The following is a 26,423-nucleotide window of genomic DNA, read 5'->3' on the forward strand; positions in this document are numbered from 1 at the left end:
ATATAATAATATGCTACACAATAATATAATCGTTATAATATTATTAACTTTTTAATAAATAAACTGTAATAAATTAATAATTATAAAATATTATATAATAGTAACATATTCAAAAATAAAACAACAATATAATAATATATTGTATAGTAAATGTAATATAATATATAAAATATTAATAAATTATATAATAAATAAAATAATTTATTTCTAGGAAAAATTGCTTCAAGGCCCCAATATTGAAAAAACAATGTGGCCCAGACCCATGTACTTTGGCCCATATGGCTAAGCCCTTAAAAATTCAAAAAATGTAATTGAGCCCTAAAAGCCCTTCTCTCAGCCATATTTGCACCCAGCCTCCCTAAAATACCCACGCCTTCAACTCCGTGCCTCGAAAACGAGATCTGATCGCTGGCGATCCCTACCCGTTGCATTTAAGGCGAGGTGATGGCCGTTTTGGGGGGGAATTTTGGCGCGCTCCCTCCATGATATATCCAGTTAACCCACTCGGCTTTGAATAGAGTGTATTTATGGTGAAAATGGTAGATTTTTGCGGTTAGGGCTTATGATCTTCAACCCCCTACTTGTCCTAAAGTGCCCTTCATAACTCCTCTTAAATCCCCTTTATTTAGAGTGGAGAGCCCCCTTATTTGCATGGTTTCCTTGGGTGAGAGAGTAGTGTTCTCAAGGGTAACGTGTGCAACCTCTTTTTTTGAGTTTAAGTTTGACGTGGCTGAGAGGTTGAAGGTTCCTTATGATGCGCTTATCAATGGTTTATAAATCTGAAATGATCCCTGATCTGAGTTTTGAGATTGAGAATGAGGATGATATGGAGTGTATGGTGGAGCACAACCATAATATCGGGTGTCTGGAGATCCATATTCGAGCTACTATAGATATAGATGTTTTCAGAAGTCAGAACACCCCGAAGCAACCTTCTGAAATGTAAGTTATATTTACACTTAATTTATTTGAAAACTTGTAAATTGCGTGAGTAAAATGTGGAGAAATGATAACATAGCGTATTGTTTCAGGTTAAATGTTAGCTTTTAACTGATATATGTTAACTTTCTACCGAAGGTTGTTAAGCTTTAGGACATATGTGTTTAAGGGTACTGCAGAATTTAAGTACAAGTCTTGTTCGTTATTTTAAGAAAAAACAATTATATTTATGCAGCATTATGAATACACTGAAGCCAAAGTTTATTGATAGTACTTTTGTCGTAAATCATGGTTCAGAAAGAATTCCAATTGAAAATCCCAGCGGTAGCAGTGTAGTGCGTTCTGATGACATTATTAACAACACGGTAATGATTCCTAGTTGGTGACATAATGCATTAACTGAAGAGGGTCAAGAATTTGAAAGTGCTGAAGAATTAAGGTTGGCGCTGACATACTATGCTCTGGCCAAAATATTTGATTATGAGTTTAAAAAGAACGAACCAAAACGTATCTGTGTATATTGCCGATATAAAGAAACTTACGAGTGCACATGGATGTTGTTTGCTTCACCTGTTAAGAATGAAAAGAGACTTTTGATCAAGTTTGTTAATGAACACACTTGTGGGTAGTACAGGCAAAATACAGGTCGTTCAAGGGCATCCCGTAAATTCATTGCAATGTAGTTACCACCACTCCCGAAGGTCCATCCAGAAATCCGACCTATTGATGTGCAAAAGGAGTTCCTCACAAAATACGACCTTAGAATTGATTACAGTAAGATATGGTGGGGGGAAAGAGAGAGCACATGAAAAGCTTTACGGGGATATATATGAGTCGTATGATCAACTACGATGGTAAATGCTGAGCTTTATTATTAACTTGTTAAGTTTCAAAGTTTGCTTGTTAAAACAAATAGTTAACATGTTCCTTGTTAAGTTCATTGATAACATTGATAACATGTTAAGTTTCACCACTAACATGTTAACTTTTCGTTGTTACATTGTTAAGTTACGCATATAATTTGTTAACTTTATTTGTTAACTTGTTAAGTTATCCCAATAATGTGTTAGCTTTTTTTGGTCGCTTGTTAAGCTACACGGATAATATGTTAACTTGTTGGTTTGTTTCTTCTTACACGACTAGGTATGAGCGCATGGTAAAAGAGACAAATCCCGGCAGTTATATACATGTTGACCAGAATGAGGGGAGGTTTTCGAGACTCTTTGTTTGTTATGCTGCATGCATCAAAGGTTTCTTGAGTGGATGCAGACCCCTTCTATTTTTGGACGGTATATTTTTGAAGGATCGATATAAAGGTATGCTCCTTTCGGCCATAGCATACGATGAGAACCAATGTATATTTTCCTTAGCGTATTGCATATGTGATCAAGAGAATTTGATGAATTGAAAGTGGTTCCTCCAAGGTCTATGGTCCATACTTTATGAGAGGGCTGACCCTTACAATCCTCCCCACTAATTGGTTATAATTTCTGACGCGGACAAAGAAATTAAAGAATCAGTAAAAGAGTATTTTCCAGAAGCTCTACACTCGAGGTGTGTTCTACATCTTGTTGAAAATTTCAGGTTAAATCTTAAGGACTTGGGTATGAAGTCGAAGGACACTCATGTTCTGGGGAACTTACTCCAAACTGCTTGTTATAAATACGCAATAGCAGAATGGAATGAGTACATGAAAGAGATATATGACATGGATCCAAGGGCATACAACATTGCTGTGAACTACTCTCCTGATCAATGGACAAATGCATTCTTTCTAGGAATAAGGTAACGTTATTTGGTTGTTCTATATCTATGCTAATGTATGAACTTATGCTATTTAGCATGTTATCTTTGGATTTGTTAAATTTTATGTCAGAACTGTTAACTATATTCAGTTATTTCTTAATTGATAACAAAATTTACGAGGCTGTTCACTATGTTCATTTATTTGTTAACTCTTATATCTGACATGTTAACTCTTGTCTGTAAACTGTTAATTGTACATCATTAATTGTTAACTCTATTCAATTATTTGTTAACTCTTGTGGCTAACATGTTAACTATTGTTGATAACATGTTAACTCTTGTGGAAAACATGTTAACTCTTGTGAAAAACATGTTAACTCTTGTGGCTAACATGTTAACTCTTGTGGTAAACATGTTAACTTTTGTGGATAACATGTTAACTCTTGTGGATAACATGTTAACTATCGTGACTAACATGTTAACTCTTGTGAATAACATATTAACTCTTGTGGCTAACATGTTAACTGTTAAATGTTAACTGTTATATGTAAACTGTTAACTGTAATTCAAAAAAGTTAACTCTATTCAATTATTTGTGTTAACCCTTATTTATGACCTGTTAACTCTTATCTGTAAACTGTTAACTGTAATTCATTACCTGTTAACTCTATTTAATTATTTGTTAATCCTTATTTGTGACATGTTAACTCTTATCTGTAAACTGTTAACTGTAATTCATTACCTGTTAACTCTATTCAATTATTTGTTAACTCTTATTTGTGACCTGTTATAAAGTTATATATAATTTCAGGTATGGACACGTAACATCTAATGTCGCCGAGTCTTTTAATAATTGGATAAGGGAGGCTAGAATGCTACGAATTCTACAAATGGTTGAGCATATTCGTAAACAGATAATGGTCCGAATGAGTAATCGTCGGTTACTTAGAGATAAATGGGTTAGATATCTCTGTCCACAAACAGAGATGGTGCTTAAAGAAAATATAGAGAAAGGTCGTCCATTGGATGTTAAGCAAGCTGCAGGTGACATATTTGAAGTGCAAGCACATAAAACTACCCGCGTTGATTTGGAGAAGAAGACATGCACTTGCCGTGCTTGGGACGTCATGCGGATTCCGTGTAAACATGCATGTGCAGTCATCTCGTTTATGAAGAGAGACATTTACCAATATTGCGATTGGTTTATGTCCACAGAAGCATTTAAAAAGAGCTATGACCCGATTCTCTATCCTATACTAGATTATGAGAAACGAAGTGTGCAAAGGGATGAGATCGAGCTACTTCCCCCACATACTACCAAAAGAAAGGGGAGAAATAAAACACGATGTATCAACAATCGAATAGTGTACAAACGGCCTTTTAAATGCTCTCGATGCCACTATGAAGGTCACACATGCGCAACTTGTAATGAACCGATCGCCGATTGATATGAGTTGCGGATTTACCGAAATATTTTTGGGTGTATGTAATACTTTTGTAGTTAACTGTTTATATGAACTGAAACATATTTGGGTGTTTGTAATTCTTTTGTAGGTATGTAGTAATTATGTATATGAACTGAAATACCTATGGAGCAATGTGAACTATAATAAAAATATTATCTTACTTGGTTTGTAAAGTTACTCAGTTAGATTGTTAAGTTACAGTTAACATATAAAATTTTCTTGGTAGGTTATTAAATTACACCTATTATATGTTAACTCTTGTGGATAACATGTTGGGTAACATGTTAACTCTTGTCGATAACATGTTAACTCTTGTGTCAAACATGTTAACTCTTGTAGATAACATGTTAACTCTTGTGTCAAATATGTTAACTCTTGTGGGTAACATGTTAACTCTTGTGACTAACATGTTAACTCTTGTTGCAAACATGTTAACTATTATCGATAACATGTTAACTCTTGATGATAACATGTTAACCCTTGTTGATAACATGTTAACTCTTGTTGATAACATATTAACTTTTGTTACAAACATGTTGACTCTTGTGAATAACAATCAAACTGTTAACTGTAATTCTCTGTTAACTTGTTAAGCTACGTAGATAACACGTTAACTTTCTCTCGTACATTATTAAGTTACGCGGCTAACATGTTAACTTGTTAATCTACATAGTTACACGTTATATTTCACCGAAATGTGTTAACTTACGCTTCTAACATGTTAACTTTCTCCGTATACAGTAATATTTAACAAGTGAACCTGATATGATATAAACTTTCTCCATATTTAACAAGTAAAGCTGACATGATATAATTGTTAACTTACGTGTCTAACATGTTAACTTTCTCTGGACACTAGTTCATTAGCTGTTAACACATTAAACCCTCGAGAAATTAACTACTGGCAAAATAATCTATACAAGCTGAAAATTGTAAAGATTGTTTGCAGTTGTTTATCTACATAACATTCTTCCTTAGCCTGTACATTTGCGGCTCGTGCAGACGCTTTCAATTCTGGGTCCTCAACGGCTATTATGCCCTTTCTATTTTTGAATTCCCAACCTTCTTTTATCAGTTCCGCCGCAAGCCTTGCACGCACTACCTCCGACGAATCATCGGCGGGCGTAACATGCAGTACGTCACCTTTCTGTAGAATAGCCCGTACATAAAGGTAACGTATATCCCACAGTCGTAGCTACAAATAACAAAACATAAATACATATTACAGGTTAGTTTTGGAGGCTAAAATTCTTTAATAAAATAAGGTTCATATGTTAATGTACCTTCCCTTTTGAGGCTCGCATGAGATTTTCTTATATTGAAATGTCCTACACACCTTTTCAGGATCGAATGCGGCATTCATATGGTCCATGAAGTTTATAATTTTGTTAACGGGCTTAAGGTAAGCAGAGTGAGTTACCGAACTATAATGCAACGCTAAATATTTATTCATATAGTTCATATAGTTAACATTTTAACCATATGAACAATTGGGACGCTATACGAACAATTGGGAATATGAGTATTGACCAGCCAGCGGTAATATGTTGTTGTATATAAAGTTCATATAGTTCATATAGCCGCAGATGAGCCTGATCTCCATAGAGTGAATGCTGTTACACGAAATTAAGACATTAAGAAATGTGAATATGGTTTAAGTTCATATAGTTAACATTTTAACCATAATATTTAGCATGTTTACTCTTGTGGAAAACATGTTAACTCTTGTGAAAAATACATTAACTCTTGTGAATAACATGTTAACTCTTGTGGCTAACATGTTAAACCTTGTGAATAACATGTTAACTCTTGTGGCTATATGTTAACTCTTGTGGATAACATGTTAAGTCTTGTGGATAACATGTTAACTCTTGTAGCTCATTGTTGTTTTTAACATATTAACTATTGTGGTTAACATGTTAAATATAAGAGCTTAGCTGTTAACTAATTATATGAGGATTGGTCTTACGCAGAAATATGTAGATACAATCACATACTGCTTGTTTAAGACAGCGTTCTCCTGCAACTGCAGCAATAGCCGTAATCTGTCTAAGATGGCCTCTGTTATTTTGTCATCGAGTCTTCTCCCGCGGAACATATACAGTAGTTCCGGGTATGTAATTGTGTTGTTAGCAGTAGTTATGACATCGACGTACCTTAAAAAACAATAAGTTACGAAGGGTTAGAATCTAAAACATAAAAACTAACATCTAAACATGAAAATATAACAAGCAACTAACAGAGGTTCACAGTTAATATTAAAGAGAGTTAGCATTAAATTACTAAACATGTTAACTCTTGTGGCTAACCTGTTAAGTCTTGTGGATAACATGTTAGCTATTGTGGCTAACATGTTAACTCTTGTGAATAACATGTTAACTCTTATGGATGACATGTTAACTCTTGTGGCTAACATGTTAACTCTTGTAGCTAAATGTTAACTCTTGTGGTTAACATGTTAACCTTTGTGGGTTAAATTTAAACGTGAAAGGGTTAAATTTTGAAATCAGTACTTACGGGCTACATTTCTCCTTGCAGTATTGCGCGAGCTATTTGTTCTTCTCAGCTGAGAGTTTCTCTGTCACATTTCTTGGTATTCTGTAGTTATGTACAAAAACCCAACGCTATCTAACACTTGTAAGATAAATGTGCCTACATCAGGGATACCCTCATTCACCTCTTTTAAGGCAGCACGATCCACATCTGTTAAATACGTGCTTTTTAGCACATCCCACTTACTAACACTGTCATTATAGAAAACTGTTATTTTCTCTACCTTGTCACCAATAACAATGGGTTCATCTTTGTGCTCACATCCTTTCAACTTCAATCCCTTAGCTCTCAGTTTCTTATCCTCAGTAAATGGTGTCCTAACCAGTTTACCTTTCTTGTTTGCTCTTTTGCTTGGAGCTCTATTCCTATAACCCACATTTTTTTTGCTCACCGGCTTCCTCGGCCTCTTCAATCCTTTGCTGAGTGGAACATTCTCAACCACACCTTTCTCCTCCTGCACCATCTATTTGTCCTCCTCATCCTTGATCACTTGTCTCTCTCTCTCTTCGTTCTTGCCTATTTCCTCGACAACTTCATTCTTGGTAACATCGTCTCTCTCCATTCGAGTCCTCTTCATCCTCAACCATTTGCTTGTCTTCCTCATCCTTGATCACTTCGTCTCTCTCTTCGTTCTTGCCCATTTCCTCGACACCTTCATTCATGGTGACGTCGTCTCTCTCTCCATGGTTGTCCTCTCCATCGATTTCATGCTTGTCCTCTTCTTCCACTGTAGGGTTTCCTTTCAGGTGCTGTGCAATAAGCTTCTTCACATTGTTCTTTAAAACCAATGGATCTACTATGTCATTAGATTCGTCCAACCCCTTAACCTTTTCGTTAAGTCTACGAATCTCGTTCATGAAAGTTTGACAATACATTTTCTTCGAGACCCTTAATGTACGGTAAAGTCTCTGGTTTACTTTAGCAGCATTTCTCCAAAATTACAGCTGCTCCTCAACTGGTAACGTTTCAATCTCATCTTCCCTTTCGAAAGCCTCATCAATGGTTTTTGATATTATCTCTAATTTAGAAATAAGAAACAGTTAACATCAAGCTTATAAAGGTTAACAGTAAGAGGCCCACAGTTGACACATATAAATTAAAGGTTCTTCAATCATCTATAGGTAACATGTTAATTGTTGTTGCTAACATGTTAACTCTTGTGGGTAACATGTTAACTGTTGTGGATAACATATCAACTCTTATTGCTAACATGTTAACTTATGTTAACTTTTGTGGCTAACATATTAACTGTTGTTGGTAACATGTTAATTCTTGTAGGTAACATGTTAACTCTTGTTGTTAATATGTCAACTCTTGTGGAAAACATGTTATCTCTTGTGGCTAACATGTTAACTGTTGTGGTTAACATGTTAACTATGGTGATTTAGCACATTAAAACTTACCAAACCTATTGACCATCTCTTCTCATGTTCCTTCTCTTCTTCCTTTTTTTTTCAATCTTCTTTTCTTCTTCAATCTTCCTCTTCCTTACTGCTGCTTTCTTCCCCTCCGTATGTATGACTGGAAATTGTGGTACAATCCCTTTACTTCTAAGCCTCATCAATAGCCTTCTGATTGGATATTTCTCATCGGATGGGCCAATTTCAGCTATTGGTTTATGTACAATATGGATGCTAGCTTTTACAGCCTTGGAAACTATTGTGCGCTTTCGAAAAGATCCATATTTCTCACCAATCTTCACCCAGTTAGTGAGGGGTGGCTTGAATCTATTGCTCAAGGCATATCTTTTAATCCCCATCATTTCATAGTACCATAGCTGCAAACAAATAATACATGTTAGTATGCACTACTAATCTTTTAAACATGAATATAATTAACAGAACTGAACTGAAACATAGTTAACACTGACAACACCAACTTTAACACTGGAAACACTATAGTTAACATGAACCTGAATATAGTTAACCAGATCCTTAAAATAGTTAACATGCACCAGTTAGTCTTAATGGTTTCTTGACGTAAGTTGACAGAATACATGCAAGCGTTCACATACACAGGTTAATCCAACTTACGGGGATCAAAGGCATGCATCCAGGTACATAGCTTACTCCTGACCTGTGCAGACCTTCCATGGCAATCTTAATTTTTTTCTTCATCTGGTCATAGATGTATTTCCCCCAGGCCACATTCCTCACTCTTTCAATTGAATCAATATATTTGAACAAGAGCCTTGGGATGCCTTGGACACTGCTAGGGCACCACATCATTGAACATTGATAAAGTATCTACAGTAACACAAAATCTTCAATATCCTTCTTCTTTCTTGATTCAACAAGAGATTGCAGTAGCTCTTCCACATATCGCCGCATATTCTTCGCTGATTTCTTTGGGGTTCTAGTAAAATGTTCATCAAAATACTCCACCCAAAGCCTTGGGAAAGGATCTCTATTATTGTAAATTATTTCCCCATCAATTGGGAAACCTGTATGTTCATGCACCTAGCCCATATCAAAATTAACAACCTTTTCTCTCCCACTTTCGACATCGGGCAGAGAAAACGCCACTTCATTACCCTTATAGTGACTCAATACAAGTTCTAGCGTGGGTTGACCTACTGCTGGGGGGCCAAACTTTACATAATGCTGGAATGTACACCCTTGGTATGCATCCCAATGACACTGCCGCATTCTCGGTTCGAGGACTTTCATAAATTTACAATATGCGACGAAACTAGCAGTAGGTCTAATTTCAGCAGCACCTGACTTTTTCCTGTATTAAAATTAAACATTTAACATCAATCACACTTAACATCCAACATCCAATAGTTAACATGCAACGATGAACTGTAACAGTTATGCTATAAACCTTAACAAACAACAGCCAAACTTAACATTAATAAGAGGTATATAGTTCACATTTAACATTAAGGTATCAGCTAACATGTCCTTCAACCAATGTCCAGGCATATAGTTCACAATGCACCTTAATCTATAACATCTATCTAAATTGAAAAATATAATATATAACATTATCTTACTTCTTTATGGATTTCTGTTGTGCGTTTAGTGAACTTGTAATTTTTCTTTTTCTCCTTACACCCTTTTGGAAACTCAACAACGTTGGGATGGCTTCATCGGTGCTGCCATTCGCTGATGATGACGCATGGGTAGACTAAGACTTGGAGGCGGGGGAGGATGTGAGAGAATCGGTACCACGGTCGGTCTTAGATGGCAAAGGGGGGTCTTCGTCGGTCTTGGAAGGCGAGGGGGGATCTTCGTCGGTCTTGGAAGGCGACGGCGAGTCTTCTCGCTCGTCGTTCATCGGTGCATGTTCCTGACTTTGCAGCGGCGACGGAGGATGGTGAACAACTTTGAATTCGTTCGCCGATTTTTTCTCCATCTTCGATCCGGTTTCGACCTAACCCTAGAGTGTAGATTTTGGTTTTTTGCCGGAGGGAAAGCCAGAGACAGAGTGCGGGAGGGAGAGTGGAGAGAGAGAGAGCGTCTCGATAGTAGCGGAGTGGGCGGCACCGTTACCAACGCACGGAGGCTGTAGCGGAGTGGTCGGGAAGGGTAGAGTCGGGTTTCTGAGAATTACAGCTCACTCTCGTGAGCTGGAGGGGCTGAAATGAACTTTTGGAGTGTATTTTGGGTTTATACCAAACATTAAAAGTACAGGGGGCTGTTGCACATTGTTTTTTTAATGTTGGGACCTTGAAGCAATTTTTCCTTATTTCTAACAAATGTTAATGTAAAAATAATATATTCATAATATAATAATATTTATTTATATCATAAATTATTAATATATGATTATAAATATTTATTTATTTATATTATATCATAAATTATTACATAATATAATTATATAATATAATAATATTTATTATATTATGAATATATCATTTTATTAATAATATATTCATAATATAATAATATTTATTTATATCATAAATTATTAATAAACTCTAACATATTAAAGACCATAATATATTACATAATATTAAAATATTTATAATATATTAATTTATTAATAACATACTAGTAATAACATAATATTAACATTAATAATATTATTATATTATATGAATAACAGTATAATATTGTATTATATTAATAATAGTGTAATATTATATTAATAATAAATAACATTATTATAAAAATATTAGGGAAAATATGTCTAGGCCCCGAAAGTGGAAACTTCGTGTCACGAGCCCCCTTGTATTTTTCCTCGTGTGGAATAGCCCCAAAAAGTAACGTTTAATGTTTCAAACCCCCTCCACATCAGCATTATACTAAAAGCAGAATATATTTTGGAAAAAAACCGATATTGCCTTTCTCTTTCTTCCCCAGACGAGGCCTCGTACCGAAACAGTAGTCACTTCTTATTAATGCGATATGATGGAAGAAATGAAGAGAAATTTCCCTATTTTTTTACTCCATCATGAGCAATAACTATTTAGTTATCCATTACTCCTCCTCAGATGAAAATTCTCTCCATAACTCTCTCCATTACTCCTACCTTCCCTTCAAAATGGCTGAAAATGACATCATCTGCATTGTCTCTTCGGGGTATAAAGTGGTATTCTTGAAGATTAACTCTTCAACCACCATCTTGGATCTTAATTTTGATGTGGCAGAGAGGTTAGATCTTCCATATGAGTCATTAATTTTGTCATACGAAGATGAAACAGTTGGAAGCTTAAAATTTCTCATTGAGAACGAGGGGTATCTGACGTCTATGGCAGAGCATTGCCACAATCTTAGACTGAAAGAGGTTCACATGCAAGCTTTTAAAGAAGCAGATGATTCTTCAATAAACAAGAAAACGAGCAAGTCCGACAAGACATGTAGGTTAACTGTAAAATCAATTAACTTTAGTTCTAATCGTCTTCTTATTAGTTCTATGCTAGGTTTAACTAGACTTCAGTTCTAATTCGATCGTATGTTAGTTGTAATATTGGTCCTGTTAGTTCTAATCGATTTATCGTTAAGCAGTTCTTTGTTAGGCTCCATATGTTAGTTCTAATGGTTTCTTCGTTAGTTCTAATCACTATTTTGTTAGTTCTACTAGATTTATTGCTAGTTCTATCTCCAGTTCCATATGCTGGAAGCGCTGCAAAGTTTGTTAGTTCTAATCTATGTCTTGTTAGTCCTAATAGTTATATTGTTAGTTCTAATAGCTATTATTTCAGTTCTATACAATTTATTGTTAATTTTAGCTCAAGTTCAATGTGTGGTCGAGTATGTTAGTTCTAATCAATGCACTGTTAGCTATAATGGTTTACTTGTTAGTTCTTGCTAGTTCTAATTGATTCTAACTGCAAGCAGTTGTCGTTTTTGCTTTTTAGCTTTTGATATTATTTGTTGATGTTACTACTATTTGTGTAGTTTATGATTATTATTTTTATGTTCTTAATGTTCTTAATATTTGTAACGCTTCCAGTAGTTTGAACTCAAAAAGTATAGATTGTGGCCCGCCGGTGTGTTTCAGATAAGATTAATTCCCAATGACAATCCTTCCGGAGATAATGTTTTGATGATTGATGACATGATTAGCAGATCAGAGAGAATTCCTCCTTGGTGGCACACAGCTTTAACCGGTGAGAGACAACGATTTGAAAGTCTGAAGGAGTTAAGATTAGCCTTGCTATACTACTTCATGGCAAAAAAAATTCGAATGCAAGTTTGGGAAGAATGAACCAAAGCGTATTCGAGTTTTTTGTCGGTTTAAGGAAGCCAAAAATTGTCCGTGGATGTTATTTGCCTCTCCACCGAAAAATAATAATAGACTTGAAATCAAAAGGTTCATGAACAATCACAATTGTGGGCAGCATGGCAATAATGCACGTCAATCTAGAGCCTCTCGGTAATTCATTGCTACCCAATTACAACCCACGTTAAAGGTACGACCGGATTATACGATGTATTGACGTTCAAAAGGAGTTTCTAAGTTCGTATGAGATTAGGGTCGATTATAGTAAGATTTGATGGGGTAAAGAAAGAGCACAAGAGAAATTATATGGTGATGCTCATTAGTCCTACAATCAATTACGATGGTAAATAGAAGATGATATCTACAATAGACAAACTAATTTTATTTATGTGACATTGTTTATACTACTTTTGCAATGTTGGTACTAACGCTTAATCTTCAATTTTCTAGGTATGTAGAATAGGTCAAGAAGACAAACCCAGGTAGCTATATTCACGTTGAACAATATGAGGGAAAGTTTACAAGGATATTCATCTGCTACGCCGCCTACATAAATGGTTTTTTACACGGATGTAGACCACTTGTATTTTTGGATGGTACCTTTCTGAAAGATCGATTCAAATGTATACTCCTAAGTGCCATAGCATATGATGGAAATCAGGGGATATTTCCATTAGCCTTATGTATATGCGATCAGGAAAATAATGTTAACTAGAAGTGGTTCTTACAAGGTTAGTTCTATCCCGAGCCATGTTTGTTCTATTGCAGGTTATGATAGTTCTAGCTCTTTCCTTGTTAACTCTAATTCGTGTATGGTAACCACAACTCTTTGTAGGTTTGTGGTCTATTCTCTATAAAAGGCCAGACCCATACAACCCTCCACACAAGCTAGTGATAATTTCAGATACGGATAAGGGGATCAGAGAAGTAGTTAGAGAATTTTTCCCAGATTCTATACACTCTCGATGTGTGCTGTATCTAGTTGAGAACTTCAGGACAAAGTAGAAGGATTTGGGATTCAAATCAAAGGATACTCAGATCTTGGGTAATCTATTGCAATCTGCATGTTACAAATATAATTGAGAAGAATGAAAACTGGTAGTTTTGATCATTTTGTTCCTGACAAGATCAATGTTGTATATGCCATTTTTGCCAAAATAAAAGTAGATTGGGCAAATGTTTTTCTCAAAAACATAGCATCAAAGCATTTCAAATTTCTACCCTTTGGCTCCTTCATCACCCTTATTCTTCAACACTTCGGTGTTGATCTCACACATGAACCCAAAGTTGAACCCAAGAAGGACTTTTTTGATAGAGTCTCTCTCTCTCGTATGCAACTGTCAGACTCTTTATCTGATCACACTGTTCCATCATCTTCCCGTTCTCAATCTAGAGCTTCCTCTTCTACTTCTGATATTTGAGAGGGTATAAACACCTCATTGCTGCTCTCTTTTACCTATCCAAGTTTTGTGTTTAACAAAATATTAAGTGTGTTTAAAAGAGCTGTTTAAGCTGATTTCATCAGTCTGTTTCAAAAGAAGTTTTCCTACAACAAGAAGTGGCTTTCAAATCCTATTGGGATCATCATCTATTGTTCTTCTTGTTTGAGAAGTTTTCTAAACTCTTATATAGCTTACTATTCCATTTTTATTTCATTAGCTATATTTATTGAGTTGTATTATTTTTTATTCACTGTTATCACACACACACATATTGCGCTTAATATCTTCATACCATATAGTGTGGGTTGTGGGGTGTGATTTAGTGAGTGTGAGCTTCATTGTGTTCTCACTTGTTATTTGAGAACAAACCATTGTATTTAATCTTTTTTTTGTGAGTATCACTTGTAATACACTTGTACACCGAGAGAAGTGTGAGGCGAGAGACAGGGTCGAATCCAATAGGAATAGCGTCGGTTGACGAACCTAGGGAGAGGTTGCATCCGAGCACTTGAGGAGGATGACACGGGCTAGGTTCCTACACTTAGTATGTAAAATGTGATTGCATAGTATTTATTATGTGAGAGTTTTCGGTGATCTTATAAACCGAGTGTGTAGAAGTTCTGGCTTCCAAACCGGATTGTGATAGTGGATATCTCCTCGAGGTGATGAGCGGGGACGTAGGTCGTGGGGACTGAACCTCGTAAACATATCTTGTGTTTGTGTTTGCTTAGCGTATATTTCATTTGTGCTTTTTCTTATCGTTCTTATTCATATCTATCTCTTGCAAGAACAAATTAATTAATATAATTTTTAATTAGTATTTAATCGGGATTAGAAAAGCATAAGACCCTAATCACCCCCCCCCCTCTAGGGTCTAACAATTGACTTAAACACCAAAAACTACATAGTTTTCCACAAACATAGTTTGTTCCACAATACTACAAACCATACACAAATGTTTCACAAAGACACATAGTTTTCCACACAAACATAGAGTTATTACAACTCAAAATAAAACATAAGTTAGAACACAATGAAAGCTCACATAGGTGTTGGAACTCTGAATCGTTTAATACCCGAGATTGCCATCTCAAATGTGTACTACCGGTAATAGGAGTACCTGGGCTAACAACCATTATGGACAAATCAGTTCCAACACCTGCCAAATCCTGACCCACGGCCTCATCCGCTTGTGGCACAAAGCATGACTCTCCAAAAAAGGTTAAGTCGGGAGAAGGGGGATCGTACATCATTGTGCCTTCATCACGACCCTCTAAAATATAAAACTTACTGAGTTTAAAGTTCGGTAGAAGAAAAGATTGAAAAGATGACAAGAGTTAGAACATTACCTTCCCCACCAATGGGTGCATCGTCGGCCGCCTCCGTTAGTCTCATCCTCGGAAGCAAATGACTCCTCTTTAACTTCCTCTATTTTCCGCTTGCCTTTGCCTGAGGGACCAGCAAGCTTACTGTCTCGTCTCCTTCGTTCCAATGCATCTTCTCGGACTAGCATCGCAGCGATACGCGATGCAGCTTCCGCCCTCAGATCCTCAATCGACCGCAGGGGGACGGGCTCGTTAGCAGCCATGATCCATTTACAGCATAGATATGTGAGCTCTAAGTGGCGATCAGTATTCGGGAGACAAAATTTAACAACAGTACAGCCCGTCACATTCCACAGCCAAGCGCGAACGTCGTCCACTAGCCCGCCACGAGTGTGAAACCGTTGGTTCGGATTCTCAATGTATAGCTGGTCGTATCCAAATTGACGGGCGAACCGGCACGGCAAATAATGCTCTAAATAGCAGTGCTCCTTTACCCGAAAAATGAGATGGTCTGGCCTTAATTATATTCATGAGTCACCTGAAACACCCAACATCAAGACAAGTTCGATCGGTTCTAGGCAGAAATTAGAAAGATCAAGAGTTTTTGAGGCTCCTAAGTGGTGGAAGAGAGAGAAAGAGAGGGAGGGTACTTGAATAGGGATTGGGCACATTAACCGAGTTCAGTCCCATCAAAGGGGTAAGATCGTAACTTCCGCTGGGTTTTTTTGAAAAAAAGATACTTCGAGGCTTTGTCGCAAATACTGTGCGCGTTTGGGACTTATACACATGGGCAAAATACAATGGGGCTCGTCACACGAAGTTCTCACTTTTGGGGTTGGACACATTTTCCCAAAATATTAATATAATATATAACAATAACAAATTGATATACCTAAATAATTAAATAATTAATTATTTAAAAATAATATGTAATAATTATAATATAATATAACTCATTAAGTACAATATAATATTATAATACATTATACAATTTATATTGTATTATATTTAATACTTCTAATACTATAATAATGTAAACTAAATATTATAATATTTTATTTACAATATATTTTATTATAATTATTATATAATATATTAATAATATGTTTAATATTAATATTGTAATGGGTCAAACTCGTGTGATCAAAAATACTTAACATGATGTTTTAAAAACGTTTTAAGAAAAAACACAACACCATGACGTTTCTCTACAAAAACATGACGTTTCTCTAAAAAACACAACAACGAAAACACTGGGGAGCCCAAACGAAGCCAAATAAACCTAAAGCGTTGCGAATGAGAATCCAGTCACTTAAATTCACATGAGAAACATCAAGAAACTACATAATATAAACATATGAACTAGCTGCGGCAAAAATGTATCATTGAAAATTCCAAAGAATAATCACGTGAACTAATCCTACCATAGATGAGTTCCAAAATTGGCAATCTAATGCAGTATTCTAATATTCTAATTAAATAAAAATTTATAAGGGAGTTAGAAATGATGGAGGATTTTAAATACCGGACTCATATTTTCTGTGAGCCAGAATTAGTGTCAATATTGCTCCTGCCAATAAAATTTTCTAATGAAACAATAAAACTAATTTCTAAAAGAAAATATATCTAAACCTAATAATTAAGAGTTTCTTCAACAACAACAAATTTTAAGTTAAAACCTCTCACCTCATAATTTCCAATACCTCCCAATCCAGTGTAAGCATCTGTTGCTACTACCTCCGTCCTCTTCATCGTCGTCCTTCATATTATCACCAGTGAGCTCGTCAAGGGTTAGGGTTGGTTTCTTCTTTTCTCCAATCTGATGATTAATCTGGATGAAGGAGAAGATAGGATGATTTTTGGATAGTGGTGAGCTTATAAATTTAGACTGTGAAAGGCCCCCTTTATATATACCCTCACAAATAAATAAATTAAAATAAATTAAAATAAAAAATTAAAATAAAAAAATTGCACGTGAGAGAGTAGCATTATTGTGCCTCGTTTAATGCCCCATCCCCCATGTGATGCCAATGTTTAATGCCCACACAAGGGAATCCGGTTCATTAGCTTATTGGGTCTTGTTAGAGATACTTGTCCCCTAAATCTAGTATAGTTTGAGATTAGCCCCTCTGATCATTGAAACTTCTACAAGGTCCCCCAGTTTTCATAGTTTACTTTGAATTAGTTCATCCATTAAGACCATAGGTAGCGAGTAGAGCTAGGGGTTAGTTTGGAATGACTTACGAGAATTGAGTTACCTAATGGCTGCAGTTCTATGAATTAAGGGACAAGATCTAAAATAGCTACATGACTTAATTTTCTAATTAGAGCCATTTCAATGATTTAAATGATTTATTTAGGAATACCAAAGATCAAATGGGGGTTGTTACTTTAAGATACAAATTGCAAGAGGATTACATCAATGTATAAACTATCATGGACTACTACAATGTATTTCTTTGAGATACAAATTAGTGGGGGTTGTTACTTTAAGAGGAGAATAGATTGGAATTTGTTTTGAGGGAGCTCTGGTAATGGGTTTCGAGGTTGTTTTTTCTGTGTTGTGTCTTCTCAAAGAGAACATTGCACTATATATAGAGGCTACCACATCATCTCAATGAGAACATTGCACTATAATGTGTTTTTTCTGTGTTGTTTTTTCTGTTTTGAGGTTATTGTAGAACCTTATTTCCAGTCCTTTCTTCATTAAGCCGGGAACAGAGATCAAGTTGCGCTGAATTCCCGACGCATAGAATACATCTTTGAAGATAAAAATATTATTCTCAGAATCTAATATATACGAACCAATATCTCCTACATTGAGATAGGTATTGTTTCCCATATAGATACTTGTTCTCCTTTCTTCGGATCGGTAAATTCTGTGACTCCATTCTTATCCTTTGCAATATTTATGGTCGCACTGGAGTCGATTCACCAACCACTAATATCTGTTATCATAGCATTGCATTCTGTCACACCGACGAATTCTCTTTTGCTAATACCTCTTTGTTCCAGATGCTTATAACCTCCCTTATTCTCCTGTTTTTCACCTTGCGGGCAAGTGGGCTTGAAATGCCTGAACTTTCCATAATTGTAGCAGGCTTCGTGGGGTACTTTCTTTCTCTTGAACTGCTCTGATTTCGTTCCTCGTGGTTGTGGTTTACTGGGACTTGGGGTTTTATCGCTTCCAGCATTATGCCTCTGGCGGACATAATTCATCTCCTGTTGCACCATGTTCAGTTCTGGCTCTTTCCTACTGGCTATTAAGTCTTGTTCTATCGTTAGGTGCATAGGAAGATCAGTGACAGATTTTAATGGCAGGGTTCATTCTTAATGTGGTGGCAGCTATAACTAAGGAAGGGGGTGGGCTATTCAATATAGTTTCCACTTACATTCTCCCCGGGATTTCGGTCCCAGCAGTGTATAAGTTGTTAGCCATGATAATTATCTTATTGGTATGCTCTACGACATTGTCTCCATCTTGCAAATAACAAGAATTATATTATATGCAAGAGGAGTTGAATGTTTACTTCAGAGGCGGTGTCTTGTTTTTCTTTTATAGCATTCCACATGTCCATGGAAGTCTTATAAGTTGTAATAACTTTGATTAAGTTAGCTTCCATGAACATGAGCGTTAGGCTTTTTGCATTTTTATCTTTAGACTTTCACTGTTCATCCCTTTCTTTTCTTCAGGTGTAGATTTATCAGTAAGGGTTGGAGCAATGATTTCGATTATATCATCGATATTATCATGAAGAAGAGTATATCCTATATTTCTATGTTACATATCATAATTACTACCATTAAATTTGTTAAATTTTTCTAGTTCTGATAGAACAAGTTTACTAGCCATTTAGTGGAGAACTAAAACTAATTTTCCAATTAAAAATAAAATTAGATATGTGTACTACTAATTAATGATAAGATTATATATATATAATTAGATATGTGTACTACTAATTAATGATAAGATTATATATATAGTGACATGGCCAATTGAACTCCACGCATAATGCAAAAAATTCCTTCAGCTAATGTAGTCATTCACATTATCCACGATAGCCATGAGCTTTTAATGAAACTCCAAGGCTTTTCGTTTCCCGTTCGTTATCCTTATCATTATGCAACAACGCTTAAACTTTTATTGATTTCTATTGACTATATCTTTCATATCTCCCTCATTTCACCATCTCCGCTCTCATCTAAATTTCTCTCTCAACTCCACATTCTCCTCTGTCTTCCTTCCTCTTGGTCAATGCTTTGTTCTCCTCCTTCTCAATATCTAACTAGCGTTAGCATCTTTCAAATTCAATCTCAAGCCTGTCATTTGTCGAAGGGGGTTATACAAGGAGAGAGCACTGGTATGAAATCCATTTCATAATTTGAGCTCTGTTATATTTTTTTCGTCATCTGATCTCTTTGTACATATTGGTTAGTTTTGTTTGATTTCTATGGTTTTAGCTAATTAGATCTCTTCAAAGAGTGATGGCTAGAACTTGTTTTGATCTATTTCTTGTGATAAATTTATGTAGCAAGACGAAGTGCGCTCAATATCACACCGTCGAAAAAGAAGTCGGCCTAAAGCAAGGTGTGAGAGACATTTTCATCCACTTCGATCGAATTTGTTTTCTTTCTGCATTTTTATTAGATTTATTAAATTTATGTTATTCTTGGGCAAATTTTGACTTTACATTTTCCATATGATGGATGTGTCTTGGATCTTAGTTTTTTTTTGCAGGATCTTTCTTAGAGCTGAATATCTTTTACGTTTTTGTTAGTTTAGATCCTAGATCACATTTGTGCATTTATTATCTTAAAAAACATAACCTTCTAATATCATTGTGAATTTTGGACTTGAGGTTAAATTTTCTAAATTTATTTACTCTTTGTAAATCCTATTATGACCCAAGTTCAGTAGTCTTTTTAGGTGGCAATTTGGTACTACAACTGGTTATTCGTATTCTACTGCAAACAAGAGCATGACTATTTTCTTGAAGCATAACAGTATGCATGATTATCTACTTGATCCAAAGAAGGTATGACCTCTCAGCCTCATAATAACGCTATGTGATATGAGGAACTTAGCTTAGATATTGTAATTAGTTTCGAATGTGCTTGAACTTGAATTGCACTGAGTGTCTAATATGGTTGGTCTCTTATCATTGCTTGATTATGTCAATTTTATTTATACTATTGATTGTGATACTAATTAAATTCAAATTTTTGAATTTTACAAACATAGTGGTTACTTTTGGAGGTCAAACTAAAATTTTTGTTGGAGGGGAAAACTAATATAGAATATAAAAAATATAAATATGCAAGTTTGAATGTTTTAATTACACATATAATGTCTATTTCAAATTAGACCTCATATTTTTTATATTTAACAAGTATAAATTCTTTTTATGCAAAACCAAGATTAGTGTTATCTACTAAATATGCTCATGTATAGATATTTTTCTAGAGCTTATATTACAATGTTAAGGAATTTAGTCGTGAGGATCTAACAAATGAAAGAAAACCTTATTCACACACGCGCGCGCGCACACACACACTACTTATAAAAGATGATATGGGTGACAAAACTTTTGATTGTTTTTTATTTAAAAATTTTAAATATAATGGTCATTCAAATATGATAAGAGTAAATATCCCCACATTTAGGGGCAATTTGTAATTTAACTTTGTTCTTTTCTATCTTTTGTTCTTCAAATAACTCCCACCTGACCGATGAGTAGTCTTGTAGGCTGATGGACTCACTGGGGCAAATTATTCTCAGTTTGTTAGTCTTCTCCATAACACTGTAAAACATATGTATAATATAACTTGAAATACACATGCCACTTAAGATGGAAATAAATTCTATGTAACTATAATTAATCACATAATTCATACATGTGTTTTTGTGCTATAATTAATCACATAATTCATACATGTGTTTTTGTGATCAAATGCATTTGAAACTCCATACCTATTTCTTTATAATTAATCACATGGTTCATACATGATTGGGCGTGGTAGCCTTTGACATTTTGTAGTGAAATTTGGATAGGATTGGAATGAATGTGAAAGTAATTAGCTCATCAAATAGCAAGGAAAGGGAGGCTATTGAACACTTCCAGTGCTGATTCTTTCCTTGATAGCAGTAGTATTGAAGAAATATAGATATGAACAATATGGATAATTTGAATTTACTCTCTTACTTGATATTATGAGTTTAATTTGGATAGAGGAAATATTTGCAATATGAGAATCTAAGGTGACCTATAAAATGTTTCTAAATTGGGCAAAGTATTGCTTTTTTGGATACATGTGTAAAATTTGCTAAAATAATATTGTAATTTCTGATTATGGACTCATTTGTAATTCTCTACTATATGCATATTTAAAAATGTTATCATTTATTTAATTCATATATTCTATTCTTTCCTAGATCCGACGAGCCAACCTAAAACATTTTATATTCTTTAACTCTCTTTAGAGAGAGATAGAACGCATGCATGGGTGTGAATTTTTAATCGCATGAATTTAGATTTCTAATCTCTAACTCTCTCTGAGATTTTGTGTTTGTTGATGGGATTTTTCTTTTTATATTGTGTCATTTTCAGGGAAAAGTAAAATATAAGAAAAAGATAGAGAAAAATAAGAGGGAAGAATGGTAAGCGCAAATGCGAGTTTCAAGATCAGAGTAACTTGTCAAGAATTATGAATGTTTTTGTTAAAAAGAGTTTTAGTCTAATTTATTTAATTTTCTCTATAATTTTTTAATGATTCAGATCAAATAGGCATATTTATTCTAAAACCATTGCAGATAAGAGAGGAAAGGTGCAGTCAATTATGCGAGTTGCTCAAGATATCTGAGGTACTGCCATTTGATCTTTTAGAATATAATGCTATGATCTAATATGATTTCACCTCCATTTTGGGGGAAGATTTTGATGTGAGTACTTAAATTAATTCAGTTAAAATCTTCATATTTGTATCTTTTGATTCAATGTAATTTCGCAAAGTGCAATGAAACATTCAGGCCTTGTTTTATCTTCTACACAAACATACATCAGTGGACGTGTTTTCCCAAAGGTTATAGAATTTCCCCAAAGTTATAGAATTTTAGGTCTGACCTTTCTCAAGAAATGTTTTGTATTTAATTAGTAGCATATTGCTTAATTTAAATAAATCATTATATTTCTAATGCTTTCATGTTCTGTAAATTTCCTATCACTTTTTTTGGGTTGAAGTTTCACATGTATTGAAACTTAAAGACATGCATACTGGTGTTGACTTCATCATTGTCACATTATAGTGAGTTTTAATACAATGTGGCATCAACTTCATCCAATGCCTTGCTGAATAATTTTAAAGGTTACTCTCTGTTTAGTTAGAAAGAGCTTTGAATTGGACGTATTAAAGGTCAAACATGCATTTTCCTATTGTCTATGATATTGCGTTTGTTACATGTACTCTATTTCTTTTGTTAATTATTGGTTCCGCTCCGAGTGTTTATTGAAGATATTTATGTCTACTGATAGTATTTGCCTCACTATTGACATCCTACTTGGGCATCTCATATTGTGGCAGAGTACAGATTAGGTTTATTTTTTATGACAACCTTGAATATGATGCTCGCCAATTAGGACTTCAGGTAGATTTTTAGAAAATGTGGAAAGGTTGACATGAGGTGAGTTAAATCCCCATAACTGATACTGGATTGGAGAACTTTTTGTACTTTTAATTGTTGAGCACTTTGTTCTGGCTATATTATTGACCTCTAAGCATTTATAGATATTAGACATGAAGCTTTGAGCGATGGTTTGTGCAAAAAATATGCATCTCTGGAGCATGTATTGAATTTATGGAATATTACCGGGCATCATCTGAAGATGCATTTCATAATTTATTCCTCCCTAAATACGATGATGACCATCTTTGATTCACAAGACTACATGTTTGCCATCTTTGATTCACAAGACTGCATGTTTGATTCCTAAAAAATTTGAGTTGCTTTCTATTTTGATCATTCTTTACTTTTTAACCTTGAACTCGACGCATAGCTACTATTGCACGCGCAATGTCTATTTATGAAAACTATTAATATTAGTTGGAAAGATATGGATAATATTATTCTATAATTGACAAAGATTACATAACCTTGAAGAATATGCATATGTAGAAATTCATACAGAAGCATAAATGGAATAAGATCACTCAGATACAAGTAAATATCTTAGAGGCATATTCATTTTGAAATTGAATAAAGAAATCTTAGATAGTGATTGTTAGAAAGTAAACATTGAGATGGATGATATTGAGTTTAATTAATAGGTAGTCATTTAAGTGTTAACTCAATCATTCTTCGTCTAATACTCTCTCTCTTTGGTGTAGATGAAAATTATGTTGAGGTCAGGAGAAATTAGCTCGCATGCGTGGGAATTGGCTAATTTTAAGATCGCTTTACGAATCTAACAATACAAAAACCAAGTTTGGTGGAAGTTTGTCATAGCCTTTTTTCCCTCAAGTTTTGAAGTCAAAGCCTACAACCTAGTTAACCAGCCCACGTGATCTACTCCTCAAACCAAGTTTTTATTTTTTGGACCGTTGCGTGTGACTTACTCTATAGTCATTTTTTATTTTTCATTTTTTTCATGAGTCTCTCTTCATAAAAGCCTTTTCAAATAAGACCCAATTTGTTACTTCAACAAGTGATTCTTCGGTCAAGACCACTAAGTGACGATCTCCCTCTAATTGGAGTTTTTTTTTCAACTCACAAGAATCAGGTTTATTTTAATTTATTTCTTTTTTAATTCACATAGTGTGTGTGTGTATATATATATATATATATATATATATATATATATATATATATATATATATATATATATATATATATATATATATATATATATATATATATATATATATATATATATATATATATATATATATATATATATATATATATATATATATATATATATATATATATATATATATATATATATATATATATATATATATATATATATATATATATATATATATATATATATATATATATATATATATATATATACACACACACACTATGTGAATTAAAAAAGAAATAAATTAAAATAAACCTGATTCTTGTGAGTTGAAAAAAGAAGCTCCAATTAGAGGGAGATCGTCACTTAGTAGTCTTGACCGAAGAATCACTTGTCGAAGTTTTGGTGTCGTCTCTAATCGGAGGTCACAACAAGGTTGAAGTTGATAATTAATGGGCTTCTGTACAGATGTGTGGAATAGCAGTAAATCAGGTTGAGATCAGCAATTGAAAGTGAAATTGCCTGAACCTTGTTGCCGAACCGGGATATTGAAGTAACAAATTAGGCCTTATTTGAAAAGGCTTTTATGAAGAGAGACTCTTAAAAAAATGAATAATAAAAAATGACTATAGAGTAAGTCACACGCAACGGTCCAAAAAATAAAAACTTGGTTTGAGGAGTAGATCACGTGGGCTGGTTAACTAGGTTGTAGGCTTTGACTTCAAAACTCGAGGGGAAAAAGGCTATGACAAACTTCCACCAAACTTGGTTTTTGAATAAAAATAATTATTGTACAAGAGAAAAGCAGAGATGCACTTCGTAGTGGGCAAAAAATTAGAAAAGAAAGAAAGAGAAACGCAGCTCGAGGAACAGTCTTGGGTAAAGTTTTGATGGGATTGGACTTTATTTTTTTGTGGGGAGGATAGGAGAGGAACATATTTCTATAGCTAAGCTCCGATACCAGTGTTACTTTATGAACATAGGAGAAGAAATTGGAATTTGTTTTGACGGGGCTCCCATAAAGGCTCGTTTGTTTGCAAAAATTAGAGGGGGAAGCGGTGGAAAGCCTGCAAAAGTTTTTACTTTTTTAGAACTTTTGCAGGCTTTGTCCCTCTAAATTTTGCATCCAAACTGTTAGATATTTTGTTAAGAAAAGATAATTTTGCTTTCATAAATAGTAATAAAATTTTATAATTAAAACATGTTTTAATTAGCAATTAAAAATATGTGTAACGACTATATAATTATGGGGAACGTTACAAAATTTATGACGAACGTTACAGAATTAATTACGGGTTTTGTAACGTCTTTTCCAACCCTATATATATATCCGTATGTTGAGCTCAAAATGATAAGAAAAAAAATATACAACAAGTTTCTCTTGTTTTTCTTCTCTCTCCTACATATTATTTTTATCTACATCTTAGTTTTATTTTATGAGCAACTTCCTTCATCTGAGCTGAAGCTCTGCACTCTCGCGCAAGTGCAGAGGTCGGTCGTTTCCGGGGGCTTTTACCGCTAGGGGGGAGGGAACCATCTACGCCAGGGCGATAGGCGGGTTCTCAATCTTCTAGGACAGTGTATACACGACTGCTCCCGATCAGGCCAGTTTTAATTGTTTATTTTTCGGATTTATCTGCATGCTATAATCTTAATTATTTGATAAATTTCTAACAATCTAGAAGATTGAAAAGTTTATAGCTTCTGATTTAAATCCGAAAAAAAAATTCATCTTTTCTGTTACTATTGATTTAGATCTATTCATATATCTGCTGTTAACATTGCTTAAAAAAATATATTTTTTCCGGTTACTGTTCACCTGAAATTTACTGTTAAAAAAAATCATGGTAATTTTGTATTTACTGTTCATTTAAAAAGTTACTGGTAAAAAAATACTGCTAATTGCTTAATTATCTATTAATTGTTTTAAAAAATCAGTTCCAGTACTGTTCACTCAAAAAATACAGTAAAAATTAACTGTTATTGTTCATCCTAAATAAATTAAATTTTGTAATTAGTTGCTTTAATTACTGTTAATTATTAAAAAAATGTTACTGTTAAAAAAATGTTACTGTTACTATTCATTTATTAAAAACGTTACTGTTCATGTAAACAGTTTTGGTTATTTTTTAATAAAAAATTAATAATAATAAAAAATTTGTAGTTAAATATTTCTGTTAATTTAATTTACCAGTTAATTACATTTATCTTATAGTTGTTTTATAATCAATAACTATTGCAAGTTACGAATATCAAAGAACCTTTATTGGTTTCTAAAAGCCTAGTTTATATTTGTTAGAATCATCTAAAACCTACCATTATCCCCTTGTGCTAGTGAATATTCTAAAACCTACCATTATCCCCTTGTGCTAGTGAATATGCACGCATTTGAAACATGCTATAAATTTGCAGTAGTGTACATATTTATTCTTGAAAATTTTATATGCATGGTTTTGACAAGAATAAAGAGAACAA

General features: G+C 34.2%; 1 protein-coding gene across 17 annotated transcripts in view; it reads right to left on the reverse strand.

The window, feature by feature from the left end:
* The window catches only part of LOC109824235, a 31,107-nt gene extending 6,577 nt beyond the window's left edge, over positions 1 to 24,530 (reverse strand). For 3 of the 17 annotated variants that reach the window (XR_002242562.1, XR_002242560.1, XR_002242561.1), the window contains exons 1-4: positions 16,834 to 17,034; positions 15,172 to 15,685; positions 14,943 to 15,095; positions 6,149 to 6,307 (exon numbers count right to left, since the gene is read on the reverse strand). Coding sequence is in view for 3 of the 17 variants with exons in the window: in XM_020390772.1 (XP_020246361.1) it covers positions 5,050 to 5,346; positions 6,121 to 6,307; positions 16,834 to 16,871 (522 nt within the window). In the remaining 14 variants the exon portion in view is untranslated. Of the gene's footprint in view, positions 1 to 4,917; positions 5,347 to 5,434; positions 5,765 to 6,120; positions 6,308 to 8,107; positions 8,482 to 8,737; positions 9,435 to 14,942; positions 15,096 to 15,171; positions 15,686 to 16,833; positions 17,037 to 24,263 lie in introns of those variants that run through there. The other 14 variants (XR_002242568.1, XR_002242565.1, XR_002242564.1 and 11 more) reach the window with 11 other exon arrangements.

The sequence above is a fragment of the Asparagus officinalis genome, chromosome 9 (assembly GCF_001876935.1).
Source record: "Asparagus officinalis chromosome 9, Aspof.V1, whole genome shotgun sequence".
Classification (NCBI taxonomy): domain Eukaryota; kingdom Viridiplantae; phylum Streptophyta; class Magnoliopsida; order Asparagales; family Asparagaceae; genus Asparagus; species Asparagus officinalis.